General features: G+C 36.9%; 4 protein-coding genes across 5 annotated transcripts; 3 read left to right on the plus strand and 1 right to left on the minus strand.

Moving 5' to 3' along the window:
* Positions 1-267: 267 nt before the first annotated feature.
* STN8 (Protein kinase superfamily protein) lies at positions 268-2,546 on the minus strand. Its single transcript, XM_048124860.2, has 4 exons — positions 1,945-2,546; positions 1,709-1,882; positions 1,223-1,627; positions 268-728 (listed from the first exon to the last, which is right to left on the minus strand). The coding sequence occupies exons 1-4, from the start codon at positions 2,461-2,463 to the stop codon at positions 378-380; spliced, it is 1,449 nt and encodes a 482-aa protein (XP_047980817.1). The 5' UTR covers positions 2,464-2,546; the 3' UTR covers positions 268-377.
* Positions 2,547-2,668: 122 nt separating this feature from the next.
* On the plus strand, positions 2,669-3,493 carry LOC125222333 (uncharacterized). The gene is made up of 3 exons (XM_048124864.2): positions 2,669-3,120; positions 3,197-3,259; positions 3,337-3,493. Exons 1-3 carry the CDS (start codon positions 2,797-2,799, stop codon positions 3,367-3,369), a joined length of 420 nt encoding a protein of 139 aa, XP_047980821.1. The 5' UTR covers positions 2,669-2,796; the 3' UTR covers positions 3,370-3,493.
* Positions 3,494-5,763: 2,270 nt separating this feature from the next.
* On the plus strand, positions 5,764-12,126 carry LOC125222325 (phospholipid-transporting ATPase 1-like). Of its 2 annotated transcripts, none has more exons than XM_089062561.1 (9): positions 5,764-5,942; positions 6,105-6,203; positions 6,499-8,301; positions 8,924-9,269; positions 9,496-10,288; positions 10,508-10,631; positions 10,834-11,053; positions 11,193-11,651; positions 11,733-12,126. In XM_089062561.1, exons 3-9 carry the CDS (start codon positions 6,987-6,989, stop codon positions 11,932-11,934), a joined length of 3,459 nt encoding a protein of 1,152 aa, XP_088918687.1. In that variant the 5' UTR covers positions 5,764-5,942; positions 6,105-6,203; positions 6,499-6,986; the 3' UTR covers positions 11,935-12,126. The 2 variants fall into 2 exon arrangements, with proteins under 2 accessions (XP_088918687.1, XP_047980812.1); XM_048124855.2 differs by having other exon boundaries at positions 6,646-8,301.
* A 3,457-nt stretch (positions 12,127-15,583) lies between these two features.
* LOC125218383 (putative WRKY transcription factor 70) lies at positions 15,584-17,356 on the plus strand. Its single transcript, XM_048120035.2, has 3 exons — positions 15,584-15,927; positions 16,348-16,452; positions 16,778-17,356. The coding sequence occupies exons 1-3, from the start codon at positions 15,647-15,649 to the stop codon at positions 17,145-17,147; spliced, it is 756 nt and encodes a 251-aa protein (XP_047975992.1). The 5' UTR covers positions 15,584-15,646; the 3' UTR covers positions 17,148-17,356.
* The last annotated feature ends 1,673 nt before the right edge of the window (positions 17,357-19,029 follow it).

A 19,029-nucleotide genomic window follows, 5' to 3' on the forward strand; every position in this document is an offset into this window, starting at 1 on the left:
TACACACCAATCTTCGGTATGTATCGAGGATAGGTATACCGCGATATATCGAATATACGGTATATACCGAAAATTCAATATGTCACGGTATACCACAGTATAGAAAAATTGATTCCGTCACCATATCGAAAATTACTGTATATCGAAAAACCGTTGTTTTGGTATTTTTTTTCGGTACAATAAGTAATATATTTCGATATTTTTCCCCACCCCTAAGTTCACGATCATAAGGTGGCTGCATTGGTTTACTTAAAGGAATCTTCAAAATTTAGGCGGTACAAAAGAAATAGACATATATACTAGGCCAATATACACGAAAAATTGGATTGTTTAAAGTTGCAGTGACTCACAATCACATGGCAATATCAACAGTAAGCCTATTGGTTGATGAAATTGAATTTGGAGAGAGCAGCAGCAGCTTGATCAGCACCTAGCAAAAAATAAGGATGTCTGAGCGCAGCTGCTGCTGACAAACGCCCTCTTTTGAACACGCCCCTCTCCGACACAAGCTTGGTTGCCAAATCCCAGCCTCTACCAGAATCAAGATCTAGAATGCTCAAATCAGCTCTCATCCTCGTCTTCTCCCTCCATCTATTCAAATCATATCCAGCCCCCTTCAATTCGTTGTTGAAATTCTTCAGCCCCGCTGCAGACCTCAGCCCCGGTGTCGCCATTTGAAGCAGAACTATCCCAGCAGAATACATATCGAATAGATCTGGACTATTCAGCTGCCAACCACAAGATTACTATTAGAATGAAATGAATAGGGTTTGCGGTGTTGAATGATGTGTGGCAAAATTCTCAAAGTAGACGAATATAGGTTAAACATTCTGTGTTTGGCGGAATTCTTTTTCAATTTCGAGAAAGGGAAAGACGCATATGGATAGCGTCGCATCCCTTCACAAACAATGTTTAAGTGGTTGGAGAACCAGACTTTTTCATCTCTCTTACTCTACCAATTGCGAATTAAAATCCATGTCGGTTCTAAAGTTTTTAGTAAAATTTTGCCTCTAAGATGACTCCAACCCAGGGTAATAAGTAACACTAGTCTACTTCACTAACTACTTGAACTAAGAGACGTGCTATCCATATGCATCTTCCGCGAAATTGAGATCATCTTTCCCTTTCTCGGAAGTGAAAAAAAAGTGGCAAACACGGAATGCTTTGCCTATATCCATCTACTTGAGAATTTTGCCAATAATGTACTATGTAGTATACCTGCCTGCCATAAGATTGGAGAGAGAAGGGCTGCGATGGGCTCTGGCGGAGGAATGGGAGTCTCCTCAGGCATCACGTAGAGCTCGGGCGGGCAGTAGTCAGGATCAAGCAAACCACGGTTAGGGATGTAGTTTTTCCCTATGCGGAGATCCGTGGCTGCCCCAAAATCAATCAGTTTGATCCGCCCTTTCTTGGTGACCACCAAATTGGAGGGCTTCACATCACGGTGAACTATTCCCGTGTTGTGTATCTTCTTCAACGATGTTATTATCTGTCGCATTACTTGCTTGATTATCAGAGCATTCCTCTCCATTGATTCCACCCCTTGCAGAACTCTTCCAAACATCACAGACTCCAAATTCAAAGGAAAGTTTCGATCTTTCATGTAATCTCCCAAGTCCAAATCTCCCTAAATCAAAATTACTCAATCAATTAATCAAAAACTAATTTATCATTCTTCATCTTCACAAAGGAAATTAAGAATGATCACCTCGTATTTCCAAACAAGCCATTTCTCCCCCTTTGTGAAGAGAGTGTTGGTTTTGTCTGCAACAAAGCTACCAAGAAATTCTGCACAAGTTTCTGGAGCAGCTCGAGATAGCCTGTAATTGAACCACTCTTCAAACTCCCCACACTCCACAGCGCCTTTAACCCCAATTTTGACCTGAATTCTGATGATCATCAATAGAGCAACGATTTAACATTAATGGCGGATTGAACTATTACCTTTTTGAGGATAACCTTATCCTTAAAGCTTTCGTCAATCCGATTCCGTCTCGATTTACTCCGGAGATTCTCATCAACGGTGTAATTTTTGGGCACGACTACTCCGGAGTAGACGATCCCAAACGAGCCCTCGCCGACTCTATCGCCGACTAAGAAATCGGTCCTCTTCAAACTCCGCCGCCCGCTCAGCGCGTCCACTCCCGCCTGCAGGGGAGCTAAAAGGTACGCGTCAATGGCTCCGACGAGGACCCCGGGCCTCGCCGTCAAGTAAAGCCAGGAAACCCCGGCGAAAACTAGCAATCCCCATTTCTCGACCTCCGGGAGATCTGCGGCGAGTTGCTGGAATTGGGTGAGGGATTGCTCCAATTGGATGGAGTTATAAGTCAACAGATTGTCGTTGAAGAGCGCATTGCATTTGATGGAGAAATTCCTTCTGGTAATGGACCAAATCAAAGGCAAATTAGGGTTTGAGCGGCGGAATTGAAGCGCAGTGGCGGTGGGGGATACGAGAGAGGCCATGGAAATTGGGCGTTGTTTGGTTTGGAATTGGCGCCTCAATCAGTTTATCCTTTACATGTCTCCGTTTGTGGACTTCATTCAAACAACAATGCTTTTCCTCCAACATTCAATTTTAACCATTTTCAATCTTATTTTCCCCCCCTATAAAATCATCTCTTTTTGTTTACTGTTAATAAAGGAAAAAGGATGGGTAAATGTTTGAATTTTGAAGACTGCTTTGTAGAAATCCAAGCTTTGCAAATCACAACTTTAATATTTCAAACCACTCTCCCTCCAAAAAAAAACTTGTTTTAAGGGAAATGAATACATTCCAAACCTCAATAGCAAATCAAAATGTTTCTAACATTCTCTGGCCACCGGAGAGCACTTGCACCGAGGAATGGATCCTCCTCCGGTGACACGAATCCAAAGCCACGCGTCGATATTTCCATCTCCAACAAAGAGAATGTTCCTCCCTCCGCCCAACTCAACGAGGAGGCGGTTGATCCATCTTTGAAAAGGCTCGAGACACTAAGGTGCGAGGAGGCACTGAGAGACAAGTCCCTGATGCTGGATTCGGCAATCAAGGAGATTCTAAATCGAGGGGAGGCGCAGAAGCAGCTCGAGCTTGAGCTCGACCGCCTCTATCGCCTCAACCAAATCAACTTAGCTTGCATGGTAATAACCATTTCATTTGATCATTTTCAATCACATTCGAAACAAATTTGTCAATATATATCTGTGGCTACTGCAGATGACATCTCGTCTTCGATCACTGAGAGACAAGGAAGAAGAGAAGAAGATGAAAATGAACAAGGTAAAACTTCTTAAGTGCTGCATTCAACTTCTTTTTTACACCAATAGTTTCTCACCTATTTTTTTTTAATATTTCAGCATATATTTATATTCAAGGCGGGGAGAGTCTGAGTCCACAAGATGCTTGATTTCAATTTCGAATCAATCTATTTGTTGTGTTGAGTAATTGAGTTTTTCTTTTCTTGTCTTGTTTCATTTGAGAAATGAAATTCAATTTTCACTGTCATGAGACTTATTAATTAGTTCCATATGTTCCACTATACTTTCGTTAAAATCTTATTGGGCCTACTTTTAGTTCTTTTCTTGACCTATGTATGCACTTTATATTTGACTCAAGATTTAAACACAATTGACGGGAAATGAATAAATAGTTTAAGTGAGTATCACCTAGTTTTAATATAAAATCGATAAAATAAAGTTTTAATGTTCACTTATTTCAATTTCAAAGTACTTGAGTCATATTTCTTTACGGGTTATCTGTAAGAAGTTAGAGTTATTTTTTTTTTTGGGCAAAACCTTGTCTCTCGCTCAAATAAAAGCATACATCTAACAAGTTAGTGTTGTATGTGACTCATATTCGTGTTTGAATCTAGCATGTCGACATCGTGTTCAGATTGAGGATTTTCTTAACAGGTCGTATTCGAGTGTGAATTTAACGAGTTGGATTATTACCAGATCAACCCGTTAATAATCAAACCGTATAAATAATAAGTCCGAAGCGATATCTACTAAGTACTAATTAGTTAGTTTTCCAATTTTAGTTTTGATTAGTTCTTGTCAATTAGCTTAATTTCATGAGTAAAAGTTTCCTAATCTAGACATATTAAGTTTGCAATATGAGTTGCTCTGTCCCAACTAATATGTTCTTGACAAGTGAAATTATATACTCTCACCGTCTCGCTTTAGGAGTCTCGGTTGAGTTGGGCACATGTTTTAAGAAAGTGTTTGAGTGTGTAATAAATAAATATTGTACTGGATGTTGGAACCCACTTTTAATTAAATGTGTAATAAATAAATGTCGTAGTGGATGTTGAGACTTATTTTTAACATTTTTTTACTTATTTTGTGGGCATTTTTTATTAGTTTATCCCAATCGAGACTCCTAAAGGCTAAAACAGGACGCCCGAAATTGATCAACCGGGACTCCTAAAGTGAGACGGAGGGAGTATAATGTAAAACCTAAATGTAAAATAAGAAAACTTTCCTTAATTTTTTTTTGCCTTTGTTTCTTTTATTAAATATTTTGATCCATATAAAATTTATTTTTCAATGTACCATTTTGTTAGTATATTAATGGATAATGATGATCTTAAATTGTCTTAGCATATTCATTCATTAATTGACTAATAGTTATAAAAAAAAATGTTTTCTTGCACCTTAAATATTGAACTATGTTATTGAATTTTTTGGTGCATTTAATTTTTTTCGAAGTAAATAAAATAAAAGTTTCTTCTGTATTTTATATTTTATTTTCTTGCTTTGAATATTTCTTTAATTTTATATATGTTAGAAAAAATAATAACAACTGTAATTACTTAAATAATACAGTATGTTAACAAAGTTTAAATTATTGCCAAAAAATTGAGGAAAGTTTCTATATTTTAGGTTTAATTTTCCACATTTGATATCATTATACTTGTACACAACAATTCTTATTGCAAATTTGATACGTCAAGATTAGTGATTTTTTTATTTTTATTGTACTATGATGTAACTGTCATATTCTCCTTACTATAATTGTACCGAAAATTCGGTATGAGTAAAAACCATACCTTTATCTTACGAAATTTTCTTTGGGTATACCAAATTTTTGGTATGACCAATTTCAGTACTGATGCTGCATTAATTTTTTATATGCCTAAACGAAATTCAGTATACTGGATTATAACGACATACCAAATATGGGAAAGGTATAACACAGTATAATATCATATTTAAAATATATTTATACATAAATATATTCGGTATTCATGATATACAATGTTATTATAGTGTATGGTACCACATACAATATATCACACTGTACCATAAAAAACACAGTATAACAAAAGTTAGGCTTATTTGGTATTTTCGATGTGATAAACTCCGGCATGCTGGCATTTAAAACTTAAAAGGGTAAAATAAGTCAAACTGAAAAAATGAAAAATTTATTACTCTCTTCCCTCCGTTTCAGATAATTTGATCCAATATTTCATTTCGGATCGTCCCACATAATTTGTCCCATTCATTTTTACTATTTTTGGTAGTGGGCCCCATATTTCCCTACTCATTCCTACTCACATTTTATTATAAAACTAATACTTTAAAAGTAGGACCCACGTCCCACTAACTTTTCATTAGATTTCTTAAAATACGTGACGGGTTAAAGTGTTCCAAATTATCTGGAAGAACGGGGGTATTACGACAATACAGTAAAAATATCAATCTGATTGTAAAAGAAAACATTTTCTTATGACTAATCAATAATTATTGACAATTTAATTTAGCTAATTGTGGTGAGTGAGATTAGGCGGAAAAGAAAAACCGAAAAACAGAGAAAGGGATTTGAGATCTGAAATCTGCCAAATTTTCGACTGCCATAATTTCGAATTCAGTGCATTCATGCGTTTGTTTCCATCAAATCACGCTTTCCTAGGCCATAAATTAGCGCCCCATCGCTCTCTCTCGCCTCTGCGCTTCCACAGGTCTGAGCTCTCTCTGTTTTTTTTTTTTTTTTTTTTTACTAATTCATGCTGGCATTTATTTACATTTCTGTTGACAGCAATGTGGCAATGATTTCCTGATTCTAAATTTCGATTTTGTTTTATCTCGTGTCTGATTTGTTTTCTCTATTTCTTTTCTACTAGCATTTTGAAGTTCTGGCATTTGCTGTGGAGGGTTGCTCTTCTTGTGCTGCATTTGCTGGCCTTTAGTTTCTATTTCATCACTGAATTGTTAAAGTGAAGGTGTGTTACTGTTTAGCCCTCATATCTACTAGGGTTTAAGGTTTGTAGGAAGATTAGTTTTTTGAGGGGGAAAATTTGCATCAATTTTGATTTTGACGTGTTTTAAGCAAGTCTTCTAATTGACTCTGGAATTATCCGAATGGTTCAGAAGTAATGCATTTATTGGGCCTCTTCTTGTCTTGTTAATTTGCCAAGGGAATATCTTCTCCTCTAATCTTATCCTTGGGGGACACTATTGCAGTCAGGGGAGTCAATTTGTAGTTTGGGTTTTATAGGGTTTTAGCAAATTGTTCAGGTTTGGGGATTCTTTATGCCATTGATGGATTATTTATGCCTTCTGACAAGCTATCGCTGCCCAAGTTTGAGCCATTTCCTAGCCCCTAAATCGGCGCATTCGCTCGTCCTAGAGATTCAGCTCATTACGATGTTTGCATTGTAGCAGATCGTTCTCGTCCTGGGTTTCTGGTGGCACACAAGATTGTAATTTGTATCATCTGAAGGAGTTCGACATAGATTCTGCTTTAATCGAAGGTGAAGCTGTTTCAGGAAATTGGCCGGAACACCCTCCTTTCCATCCTGGAAAAAAGGGATTTTTGTCATTTGATCTTCGTCAGCAATGCCCCCTGAGAGCACGGGAACGCTTTGCTTCAGGGGGTGGTGAAATAGATGTGCAGAGAACTATAAAGCCATTGAAATTTCTGGGGCTTCATCTCCCATTTCTTGATTACAGGCAGTGAGAAACCTCAGGCAACTCAGAGGTCTAAGGGGTTTCTTGACTTAAGCATGCATCTTGAAGCTAATATAGCACGTCATGATAACCCCAGGTTGATACATATAAATGATTCAAAGAAGACATGTGATAACTCTCAATTTTCTGGGAACGAGATTAGGACGAGCAAGTACACATTGCTTAACTTCTTGCCCAAAAACCTTTTCATTCAGTTTCACAGGTTGGCTTATTTGTATTTTTTAGCCATTGCCGCTTTGAACCAACTTCCACCTCTTGCAGTATTTGGCAGAACTGTTTCCCTGTTCCCTCTTCTTTTTGTGCTTACTGTCACAGCTGTCAAAGATGGCTATGAGGACTGGCGGAGACACAGGTCTGACAGGAATGAGAATAATCGGGAGGCACTAGTGCTACAATCAGATGGATTCCTTCCCAAAAGGTGGAAGATGATTCAGGCTGGCGAGGTATTGAAGATCAGTTCCAATGAAACTATTCCTTGTGATATGGTGCTGCTAGGAACGAGTGATCCTAGTGGAATCGCCTACATACAGACGATGAATTTGGATGGTGAGTCAAACTTGAAAACAAGGTATGCTCGACAAGAAACTAATAAACTTTTTCTTGGAGGGACTATGATATCTGGTACCATAACTTGTGAGCAGCCAAACAGGAATATCTATGAGTTCATGGCTAATATGGAGCTGAATGGGCATTGTCTTCCTCTTAGCCAATCCAATATCATTCTGCGTGGCTGTCAACTTAAGAACACGGAATGGGCAGTTGGGGTTGTGGTTTATGCTGGGCAGGATACGAAAGCTATGATGAACAGTGCAATTTCCCCTTCTAAAAGAAGCAGACTGGAGACCTACATGAACAGGGAGACATTATGGTTATCAGTTTTCCTTTTAATCATGTGCTTTGTTGTTGGCCTAGGGATGGGTTTATGGTTAAACCGCCACAAGTCTCAGCTTGATACACTGCCTTACTACCGAAAAGTTTACTTCCAAAAGGGAAAAGATGGCAAGAAATACAAGTTTTATGGAATTCCTATGGAGACATTTTTCTCGTTCTTGAGTTCTATCATAGTTTTCCAGATAATGATTCCGATATCCCTCTATATTACGATGGAGTTGGTGCGGTTGGGGCAATCATATTTCATGATTGGTGATCAGCATATGTACAGCAGTTTGAGCAATTCTAGGTTTCAGTGCAGATCTCTGAATATTAATGAGGACTTGGGACAAATACGATACATACTGTCTGATAAGACAGGCACACTAACAGAAAACAAGATGGAATTCAAGAAAGCAAGTATCTGGGGGAAAAGTTATGGTGACACTAAAGCTGGTTCACATGATACAGTTGCTGGAGGTATAATATGAATGTCTTGCTTTACTTGGATGATAATGTGAATTTATGTTGATACTGTTTTATTATGCATAAATTCAATTATTAATGCATTTATCTATTAGGAAAACAATCTATGGGTATTCCTATAGCTAATCAGAAGAGTCTACCGTTGATACTCATTCTTTTGTAATTTTATGAATCTAACTTGTAGAAGTCCAGTTGACCGTATAGTGTATTGACAAAAAAGTTGCATGCTTCTTGTATCTGACATGCTCCCGAAAGGACTGCCATTTAGCTCATTGCTATATTTTCAGAACAGACACCCTTCACCAGTTCACCTGTCCTGTTTTTTATATTCACACCTTATTCTTTTTAATGCCCTCCATCGTGAGTTCCAAGAGAGAGCCACAATTTAATATTCTTGTCAATCTGATATCGTCTAATCATTTATTTCTGCTCTGTTCTTTTCTCCTATGGCTTCTTTCCACTGCACATGATGCAATAGTAGTGCTCTATGTTTTTTAAGACCTGCTGTATTTTGTGTGTACATGTTCATGTTGCATAACTTAGATAGTATCATTTGTTCATGTCGTGTCATTTTCTCTTTCATGATCTTGTCTTAACCTTGTGATAATATGTGCAGTGGAAGAGCCTATGGTGGGTGGAAGAAAATGGAAGCTCAAATCTGAAACCACCACAGATCCTGAACTCATCAAATTATTGTACAAAGATCTTCATGGAGAAGAAAGAATTGCTGCGCATGAGTTTTTTCTTACGCTAGCAGCTTGTAACACCGTGATACCCATTCTTACTGGAAATCCTTCAAGTATTTCTTGCACTTCATTGAGTGATGGCCTTACCTCTATAGACTACCAAGGTGAGTCTCCTGATGAACAGGCATTGGTTGCAGCAGCCTCTGCATACGGCTATACACTTTTTGAGCGGACATCTGGGCATATTGTGATTGATGCCAATGGTGAGAAATTAAGGTAGTAAGCTCTCCTTGTTACTTTTGTTTTAATCCCCTCAAATGTTTTTGATCCCCAATAAGCATATTTTTCTTGATAAGCGATATAATATCTGTTATTCACTGTTTCCTCTTTTGCTGAATTCAGTACATGAATATTTTTCATATGCAGTTATTATCATGGTTAGACTCGTGTAAGTCTTTAAGTTGTTTTTTGTGGCTTACAGTATATACCCTGTGCGATGCAGGTTGGATGTATTGGGTTTGCATGAGTTTGATAGTGTGCGTAAAAGAATGTCTGTTGTCATTAGATTTCCCAATGGTAGTGTGAAGGTGTTGGTGAAGGGGGCTGATACATCGATGTTCAGCATCTTAAAAAAACATCTTCCATGTGATGATCACATGAGAGATGTAACGCAAGTACATCTGGATGATTATTCATCTGAAGGTTTACGCACCCTGGTTGTTGCAGCTAGGGACCTTAATGGTGAACTCCTTGCAAAGTGGCAACACATGTACGAAGATGCGTGCACATCTTTGACAGATAGAGTTGTAAAACTACACCAAACTGCAGCTCTCATCGAATGCAACTTGACCCTTCTTGGAGCCACTGCTATTGAGGACAAATTACAAGAGGGTGTACCTGAGGCCATTGAGTCCCTACGGCAGGCTGGAATAAAGGTGTGGGTTCTCACTGGTGATAAGCAAGAGACAGCAATATCCATTGCACTTTCTTGCCGACTCTTGACTGCAGATATGCACCAGATCATTATCAATGGAAATTCAGAACATGAATGCAGAAAACTACTATGTGATGCCAAGGCCAAATACAATGTCAATTCTGCAAGTTGCTTTGATAATATGACAAAATTGCAGGGGAAGACTGAACAGAATTTTCTTGAAATGCCTTCCCAAACAAAGTCTTCCAATATGCCTCAAAAGATAGCAGGCAAGGAAGACCGGCCTACATTTTGCCCACTAGCCCTTATTATTGATGGGAACACTCTGGTTTACATATTAGAGAAAGACTTGGAGCACGAGGCATGTATCATTCTTTTCGATTGCTTTTATTGATTTAACAGTTTCTTGAGTCTTTCTTTATATGTATTTTATTAATTTTTGTGTAGCTGTCCTGAACTAGTTTTACTTTTAAGATTAAACTCAGCATTTTTTAGCTGTGTTTGATATCTTAGTGGAAGCTATTTTGAAGTAGTAAGATTGACCGAACCTCATACTACTTATATTTGTCAATGTCTTCAGCTATTCAACCTTGCCACTTCATGTAAGGTGGTGCTCTGCTGTAGGGTTGCTCCCTTGCAGAAGGCTGGAATTGTGGACATGATTAAAAGACGCACTGATGATCTTACACTAGCCATAGGTGATGGTGAGTCAGATATCTTTTCAGTTCAATCAGCTTTGTTTGAGTTGGCTTGTAAATCTAAACTTGTTATTCCAGTACGCTGGTACTCTAGTGTGACTCAAAACACATCATGCTTCATATTTTCTGCCTGTAAACTTTATGAACTAGTACATGATTCCTGAAGGTTTATGAAAATCTCGTTAGCTGATGAATAATGCTTGCACAGGGGCTAATGATGTTTCGATGATCCAAATGGCGGATGTTGGTGTTGGAATTTGTGGTCAAGAAGGGCGCCAAGCAGTGATGGCATCAGATTTTGCTATGGGGCAGTTCAAATTTTTAAAAAGATTGCTTTTGGTGCATGGGCACTGGAACTACCAGCGTCTTGGCTATCTCATTCTCTACAACTTTTATCGCAATGCTGTTTTTGTGTTAATGCTTTTCTGGTATGAAACTATCCTTGATCTATATGTATTGCACAATGTTTCCGTACAAATCTCAGGCTTTCCAAGTTGATATGCTTGCATACTTTAACTACATATATCTCCCTGCTCAAACTAGTGCTTTCTCCTATCGGTTTTGCAGGTATATCTTATGTACAGCCTTTTCTACTACTTCTGCATTGACAGATTGGAGCAGTGTGTTTTACTCTGTCATATATACTTCAGTACCTACCGTTGTTGTTGGTATTCTCGACAAGGACTTAAGTCACAAGACATTACTCAAATATCCAAAGCTCTATGCAGCAGGGCACCGACAAGAGAGTTACAATATGCCTCTCTTCTGGATTACAATGGTGGACACATTATGGCAGAGCCTTGTTCTCTTCTATGTACCGTTGTTCACCTACAGAGAGAGCAGTATCGACATATGGAGTATGGGTAGCTTATGGACAATAGCAGTGGTCATATTAGTCAATATGCACTTGGCAATGGACATTCAGCGTTGGGTATTTGTTACTCATGCTGCTATATGGGGCTCAATCGTTGTGACATATGGCTGCATGGTGGTGCTCGATTCTGTACCCGTCTTCCCAAATTATGGGTTAGTCCACTTCACAAGCCTCATATTTTTGAAAATTATCGTTTATTGCGACCACTAAGAAATTGCCGTTGTTTTTTGCAGTACAATATACCAACTTATGAAATCACCGGTTTACTGGCTCTCTATCTTACTGATAACGGTTATAGGATTGCTCCCCCGGTTTATTTTCAAAGTTTGCCGTCAGATGTTCTGGCCCTCTGATATCCAGATTGCTAGAGAAGCTGAGATATTGAGAAAAAGGAGACCTTTTTTTGGGTCGAATTCAGATCAGGATTCAAGCTGATATACATGCCTGCTTGCTGGTTGTATGAAGACAGCAGTGGAGCTGATTCTAGTTTGTTCCTGCCTGTTGTATAGTGTTACTATAGAGGATAGGTATTTTTAGGCAACTACTATTGATTAGATGAATGAAATGAAAATTTGTTTGCTAAAGTACTACTCTCCCTCGGTCGTGAATAAGAGTTCCGTTTTTCCATTTTGGTCCGTCCATGAATAGGAGTCCCGGTTATAATTATCATAAATGGCAAAAGACCCCATATTCTACCAACTCATTCTTCTACCAACTCATTCTATTCAAATAAAATATTTATGATTAATTGAAATAAAATAAAAATAGAGATGGGATGGGAGAGAAGAAGAGAGGTAAAGTGAATTTCTTATTTTTTTTTAATTTTCTATTTTTTTTTAATTCATCATGGATTAATATTCTGATTTGTCAAAATGTTACTAATCGTCCGTTGACCGTTCTTTTTTACGGAATCGTAAAAAATTGGCCGACGACAACAATTTCATTTGTTTAGGACTCAATTTTCAAAAATTGAACATTATGTACCAATTTCGTATTTCGGCCATATATTTAAGAGCAAAAAAGTACTTTACTTTTTTCTTTTATCTGATTAAATTTTTAATACTACTATATTTGGGCTTGGATCCCCTGCTGTGGAGGAATCACAGCAAGGGATGCTGTTCCTCACATTATAATTTTTTAAACTTAAAATTTACTCCCTCCGTCCCGGATAATTCTTTCCAGTTTTCCATTTCGGTCTGTCTCACATAATTTGTCCCATTTCAATTTTATCATTTTTGGCAGTGGACCTCATATTCCACTAATTCATTCCTACTCACATTTTATTATAAAACTAATATATAAAGATAGGACTCATATTCCACTAACTTTTGCAACCTACTTTTCATTACAATTCTTAAAACCCGTGCCCGGTTAAAGTGACCCGAATTACCCGGGACGGAGGGATTAAACTTAACCAAAAAAAAGACAAAAATTTTAAAAAATTGGAATGTGAGGAACAGCGTCCTCTGATTAAATTTGTAATACTACTAAATTTTATCTGTACTTTTTTTTTATCTGATTAAATTTTTACTACTATATTTTATCTTAATACTTACTCCCTCAGTCCCAAGATAAGTGACTTGTATTCCTTTTTGGGGTCTCCCACTATAAGTGACCTATTTCTATTTTTAGCAAAAAGTCATATCTCTTATTTTATTTTCCACCTACTCTCTTTTCTCTTCTCTCTTCTCTCTTCTCTCTTCTACTTTTCCCTCTCTCATACTTTACTCTCTCCACTTTAACTTATTTAAATACCATTCCTTAAATCCCGTGCTCAAAAGAAGTAGGTCACTTATCTTGGAACGGAGGGAGTACTATAAAATCTAGATACTTGAGTGGCAAGGACACTTCCCAACTGTCTGAGATTGTGACAAATTTTATAACATTAATTAATAAAGAATACTTTTATAATGAAAAAGATATAAATGCTTGTCGTTTGCCCCAACTTTCCACGCAGAAGACAGTGTGAATGCAACCTTTTTTGTGCACATGGAATTTGTAAATTTCATGATAATATTCTGCCTCAAGGGTGTGAACGCACCTTTTTTCCATCCCAACTAACACTCCATCATCTGTGGCTTATAATACTCTAATCAAGTGATTAAAAGTGAGAAGGGTTTTTTTATGACACCCAAAATTAAAATGAAATTACATTTTACAAAAGGGTGAAGTATAGAAACATCAAATGTATTGTCTAAAACAATATCACATATTGAAAATTCAGGATATCCCGTTCAGTTGCTATAATATTGCATACTCCCTCTGTCACAATAAATACGAAATATTTGTTTTTCAATATAAGATTTTTCTGTGGTGTTATTTTGTGAATGAAAAAGTAGAAATGATGTTTCATTTTAGGAAATATTTCATTTTTAATGGAACACCTAAAGAAAATATTTTATATTTAATGTAAAATAGAAAGTATGATTTGTTGCTTTTTAAAATTTTGATATTTATTTGATTAGAATAAGAATCTTAAAATAAGAAAAGTTGTATAACTTTCTAAAATTCTTATTTTACAATTTTTTTTAAGTATTACTCCCTTCGTCCCACAAAGATTGTCCCACTTTGACCGGACACGAGTTTTAATAAATGTAATGAAAAGTAAGTTGAAAAAGTTAGTGGAATGTGGGTCCTATTTTTATATATTAGTTTTATAATAAAATGTGAGTAAGAATGGGTTAGTGGAATATGAGGCTCACTACCTAAAATGGTAAAAAGTGAAATGGGACAAATTTTGTGGGACGTCCCGAAATAGAAAAATGGGACAATCTTTGTGGGACGGAGGGAGTACTATGGATGTAATCGGGATTTTGCTTGAGGAGGGTTAAAAATAAACATATCAGAAAGTTCTATATTATGTATTTGAGAGAGGGCATTTAATATATTTAGTTGATGTATATAATTGAAAATCTATATATAGATCTTAATATACTTATTTGATTTGTATAAATTGAAAATTTAGATTGTGCCCCACATTATTCGTCTTTATCCAGACAAGTTAATAATGTATTAATCGAATAAACATAAATTAGATTTTAGACGTTGATGTCTCCTTCAAGAAACCTTATCTTCGATTTAATGTGGGGAAAAAAAAGTAAGTATGCTAGAGCACACATAAGTCATAACTCTGAAGCTCAAGGGTCTTATCACATGTAACCTAACAATGTACTTAAATATTATCCCATAAAATTAATTCTTTCATGATTTTGAACCCATCAACCCGGATCTTCAATTTGATGGGTCCTCACAACAAACCAACCTTTTTATTGGATAACCCCAACCACCATCTTTAATCCAATTTCAAACAAAACCAGAACATCAAAATATGATTGATACACTAACAAATTAAAAAGTGGTCTTTGGCGGGCACTAAAATATTAATGACTATTATGTTTTAATTAAGTTCAATTTATGAGCTAGTATAATTGAGTCACTCATCCCTATAAAAAATTCATAAGATAGGATGATGTATTAGAATTATCATCAAGTCGATATGAAATAATAATAAAGGTATTTAATACATCCTCGTTCGTATGAACTAAATACAGATTGGAGTCCCACACACAGACAGAGATCCATATTGACGTTGATAAATTCTAATATATGTAGAAATGAATCAGTCTAAACCCTTAAATAACTTTATAAAAAGAAAATATTATAAAAAAATATATAAATAAGACATGATTATCATTGAATCTATGCTACAATAATAACTTATTTTAAAATCACTAAAAATATCAAATTTTAAGAGTGGATCTGTTCACACATAAATATGCTGATTAGTCAACTAATTAAAACGAAACAAAAAAAAAAAAAAAAAAAGGAGCCAGCCGTAATTGCACATGGTGATGACATACCCCATGACAAAGCAGCCATTCGTCACCTCGAATGCGCGACAGTAATAACCCACGCGCCCAAGCAACCGTCCACACCACGACTCCTCCCATTGAAGCACACGCACGCTATTCGATTCCACGAATCCAAAGAGCGCGTGCGATATTAAATCCCATGAATTTCCTACAAATTTCCGACATTTCTAAAACCATTACACAGTTGATCACCGTATAAAAAAGGAGTCTTGCACTAGTGATAATACTTAGAATAGCAAAACTTCAAAAAAAGAGAGAGAGAGAGAGAAAGAGGGATGGCATCTTCTTGTAGCGAGAGTGAGAGAGTGGAGCAAGTGATAAGCGAGTTGAGCCGGGGCAGGGATATAGCGGACCGGATCCGGGTCATGCTCCGGCAGACCGGGTCGGGTGGTTCGGTGCAGATCCTTGTGAGGCAGCTCTTAGACACCTTCAATCACTCCCTCACCATGCTCACTCACGCCGCCGCCGACTCCGGTGAGGTTTCGCAGGCTGCCAAATCGGAAGATAGTTGCAAGCCGCGGCCGCCCAAGGATCGCCGCGGATGCTACAAGAGAAAGTTCGTTCATAATTACTCTCTTCGTAACTTATTAAATACCGTCACACTTTTAATTTTCATTTCGACTTCAGATTTAACTAACTCATTTTACTCGTATATTCAATATAAAATTAATTTTTCATTTCGACTTCAGATTTAACTAACTCGTTTCTATATCTAAATCTACCTATTTTATTTTGTGAAGCTGAACAATTTTTTAAGATCTATAGTAATTTATAGAATTGACAAAGTGAAGAGTTGTGATGTGGTCCTTTTGTAATTAACAAAGGCAATTAGTAGTATTATACTCCCCTTGTTTGGATTTAATTGTGAAAGGCGACTATGGTCCTACCCAATCGACTAATAATGGTATGGTATCTTGTTAGACATATGATGAAGATTACTTATTAATTAACAAAAAAATTGATTAATTTGTTACAGGAGAAGTTCAGAGACAACAATAAAAATGAGCTCGGATTTGTGTGAGGATGGGCATGCATGGAGGAAATACGGGCAAAAGGCCATCCTTAACGCCAAACATCCAAGGTCTTGATTCTTTTAATTTACTCCCTTTTCTACTACTACTACTACTACTTTGGAAGTTGTATTTTACTTGATTAATAAAGGCAAAACTAATTCTTTCCTAATGCCTAACTATCGAACCAAAATAGTATACTTTCTGCGATGTAATAAAATGATTTAATAATAAATCCGTAAAAAATGAAGTAAAACTATCTAAACATGAAGTAAATCATTTGCTTGATTTATTTTATCCACTAGATTAGAAAAATGAATGATTGAGATTTGGTCTCTAGTTCGGTCTTTATAATTAGTTCGACATTGACATATATATGTGTGTGTTTTTGTGCAGAAGCTACTTTAGATGCACTCACAAATTCGACCAAGGATGCCAAGCATCTAAACAAGTCCAACAAATTCAAGACGATCCACCTTTGTATCGGACGACGTACAACGGTCAGCACACGTGTGAAAAATCGCCGCTGAATCATCATCACATCCTTCCCACGCCACCCGATTCTTCTATCATCTGGAGCTTCAATCGGCCTGCGGATTCGGTCAAGCAAGAAGAAGTTCAAATAAAATCACCACCGGAGGACGACTACATGTCACCTTTCCTTGATTTGTCCGGAGATGTGTACTCTTGCACTGCAAGCACTCATAGCATTGAGGATGTTGTGGGCTCCATTGAAGATTTTTTTGAATTTCAACCCTTGAGTTGAATCTGTCTATCTCAATTTTCTAGATTTGGAATAATTTAGAATTAGTTGAGATCATGCTAGCTAGGCTACTCATGTTCTACTTATTTACAATTTTAGTGTATGTAAATATATAACCTACTACTTTAGACTGTGTATTTCGATAGAGCATCCATGTAGCACATAGCTAGACACAAGATCTTTACATATTATGAAACTTTTCAAGTTCTACATTTCGTACATCTAGTTCAATCTTGCTACATTTAATTTCTTGAATGTTGCAAATGAATTCTTGATTCTAAACTGATGTGGCTTTATGAGACGACGATTCATCTGCTTTCACATTGCCATGATCACGGGCTTCCTAAATTCATGTCCTTGGATGCTCAAGCATGAAGCAGTAACACTGCCCCTCAATTCGAACGAAGATAAAGGACATATACCGAGGCTATTCCTAATTAGCTTAATTCAAGAATAATTGATAACTTTTCATATTGGAAACATCCTCAATTTGATCAAACGTTGGCACAAAGTGAACAATCGAGCTCTATGTGCTTTGTCCGTCAATGCAACACCGAATTACTTGCAAGGGCTATGGTACTTGATAAGACTTGTTTAGTACATTGGATTTTGGTATATGTTTACCTGTTTTTATGGGATATAATGTGCATTTGAGGTATGTTTTGTGTGAAACTGGAAATTGGAACAGATGAGAAAATTAAATATATAAAGGTTGTTGGAATCTAAAGAAATGAAAACCACACTAGCTGAATAGCAACATAACATTGTCACTCGAGCTCTCACACCTGGGAGCAGGGAGAATATTCACTCCAACATCTCTTTAATTATTCAACTGTGGCAGAGAAAGAACCATGGGATAGCATTTGGAAAAAAACAATCATTCTTTGTTTTAGTTTATTCTTAGGTTTTAAAACACATACTCTGTTTCACACATTGAGATTTGTCATTTAGTATTATTGTGTTGGTTGAATTCAGTTAGTATAATCTTGTTGCAATCGTTGGAATAGTTTTAAACTTTTAATATTTGGAAGTAATTTTGAAGGTTTTGTTTTGGAAAAAAATTGTTATTTGGTGCTTGGTGTTAGATCTTACTTTTTGATGGTCTTAAATGTTTATTTGTTGTTTTTTTTGTTTAGTATTCGTGCAACCTAGTTTTTTAAGGTTCAGATCAGATTCGTGGAATGAGTTTTTAATTTAGAAAATTATCCTTGTGTTCGTTATCTTAGGCGGAGAGAATCTCCTAATCCACTCCTCCCATTCCATTCCTACTCCACCTCTCACAAGTCACAATCCAATAAAATAATCTAGAGTAAGAACCAAGATTGGTCCTGAACATATGGTCATTTAACGTTTTTGGTCCTAAACATTATCTTTTGGATTTTTTGGTCCTGAACATATGAGAATTTGATCATTTTGGTCCTAGACTAACTGTTCCGTTAAAAACTAACGGTCAACGGGGTTTAATCCCAATTTTGACCAAATTAAACTTTTAATTCTGATTTTTTACTCCCTAATTAATTCTCTAATTATTTTTATAAATATACTTTTAAAATTAGAATTAAATAATATGCCCTAACCTTTTGATTTTGAGGGGAAGGGGACGTTAGACTTCGATTTTGCAGCGAAGAACAAAGATTTCCTCTTAGATTTCGGCGAGCCTACATCCGTCCTCGACTCCGCAAGAATTCCGAGTAGGCCTACTTCCTCTTCAACTCTGTCTTCCTCTCTCGGCGACACGGCTGGCGTGGCGGCTGTTTCCGACACTAACTGGCACCAAGACTCCACCACTGCCACCAGCTCCAATGCCGGACCTCCTCACTCTGAACTCCTCCCCGTTCCGCCACTGAATCTGGAGATCGGAACAGCAGCAGCCACCGCCAACCCG

Source organism: Salvia hispanica, chromosome 1 (genome assembly GCF_029641045.1).
Source record: "Salvia hispanica isolate PSC_SH4W2 chromosome 1, Shi_PSC_v1, whole genome shotgun sequence".
Taxonomy (NCBI): domain Eukaryota; kingdom Viridiplantae; phylum Streptophyta; class Magnoliopsida; order Lamiales; family Lamiaceae; genus Salvia; species Salvia hispanica.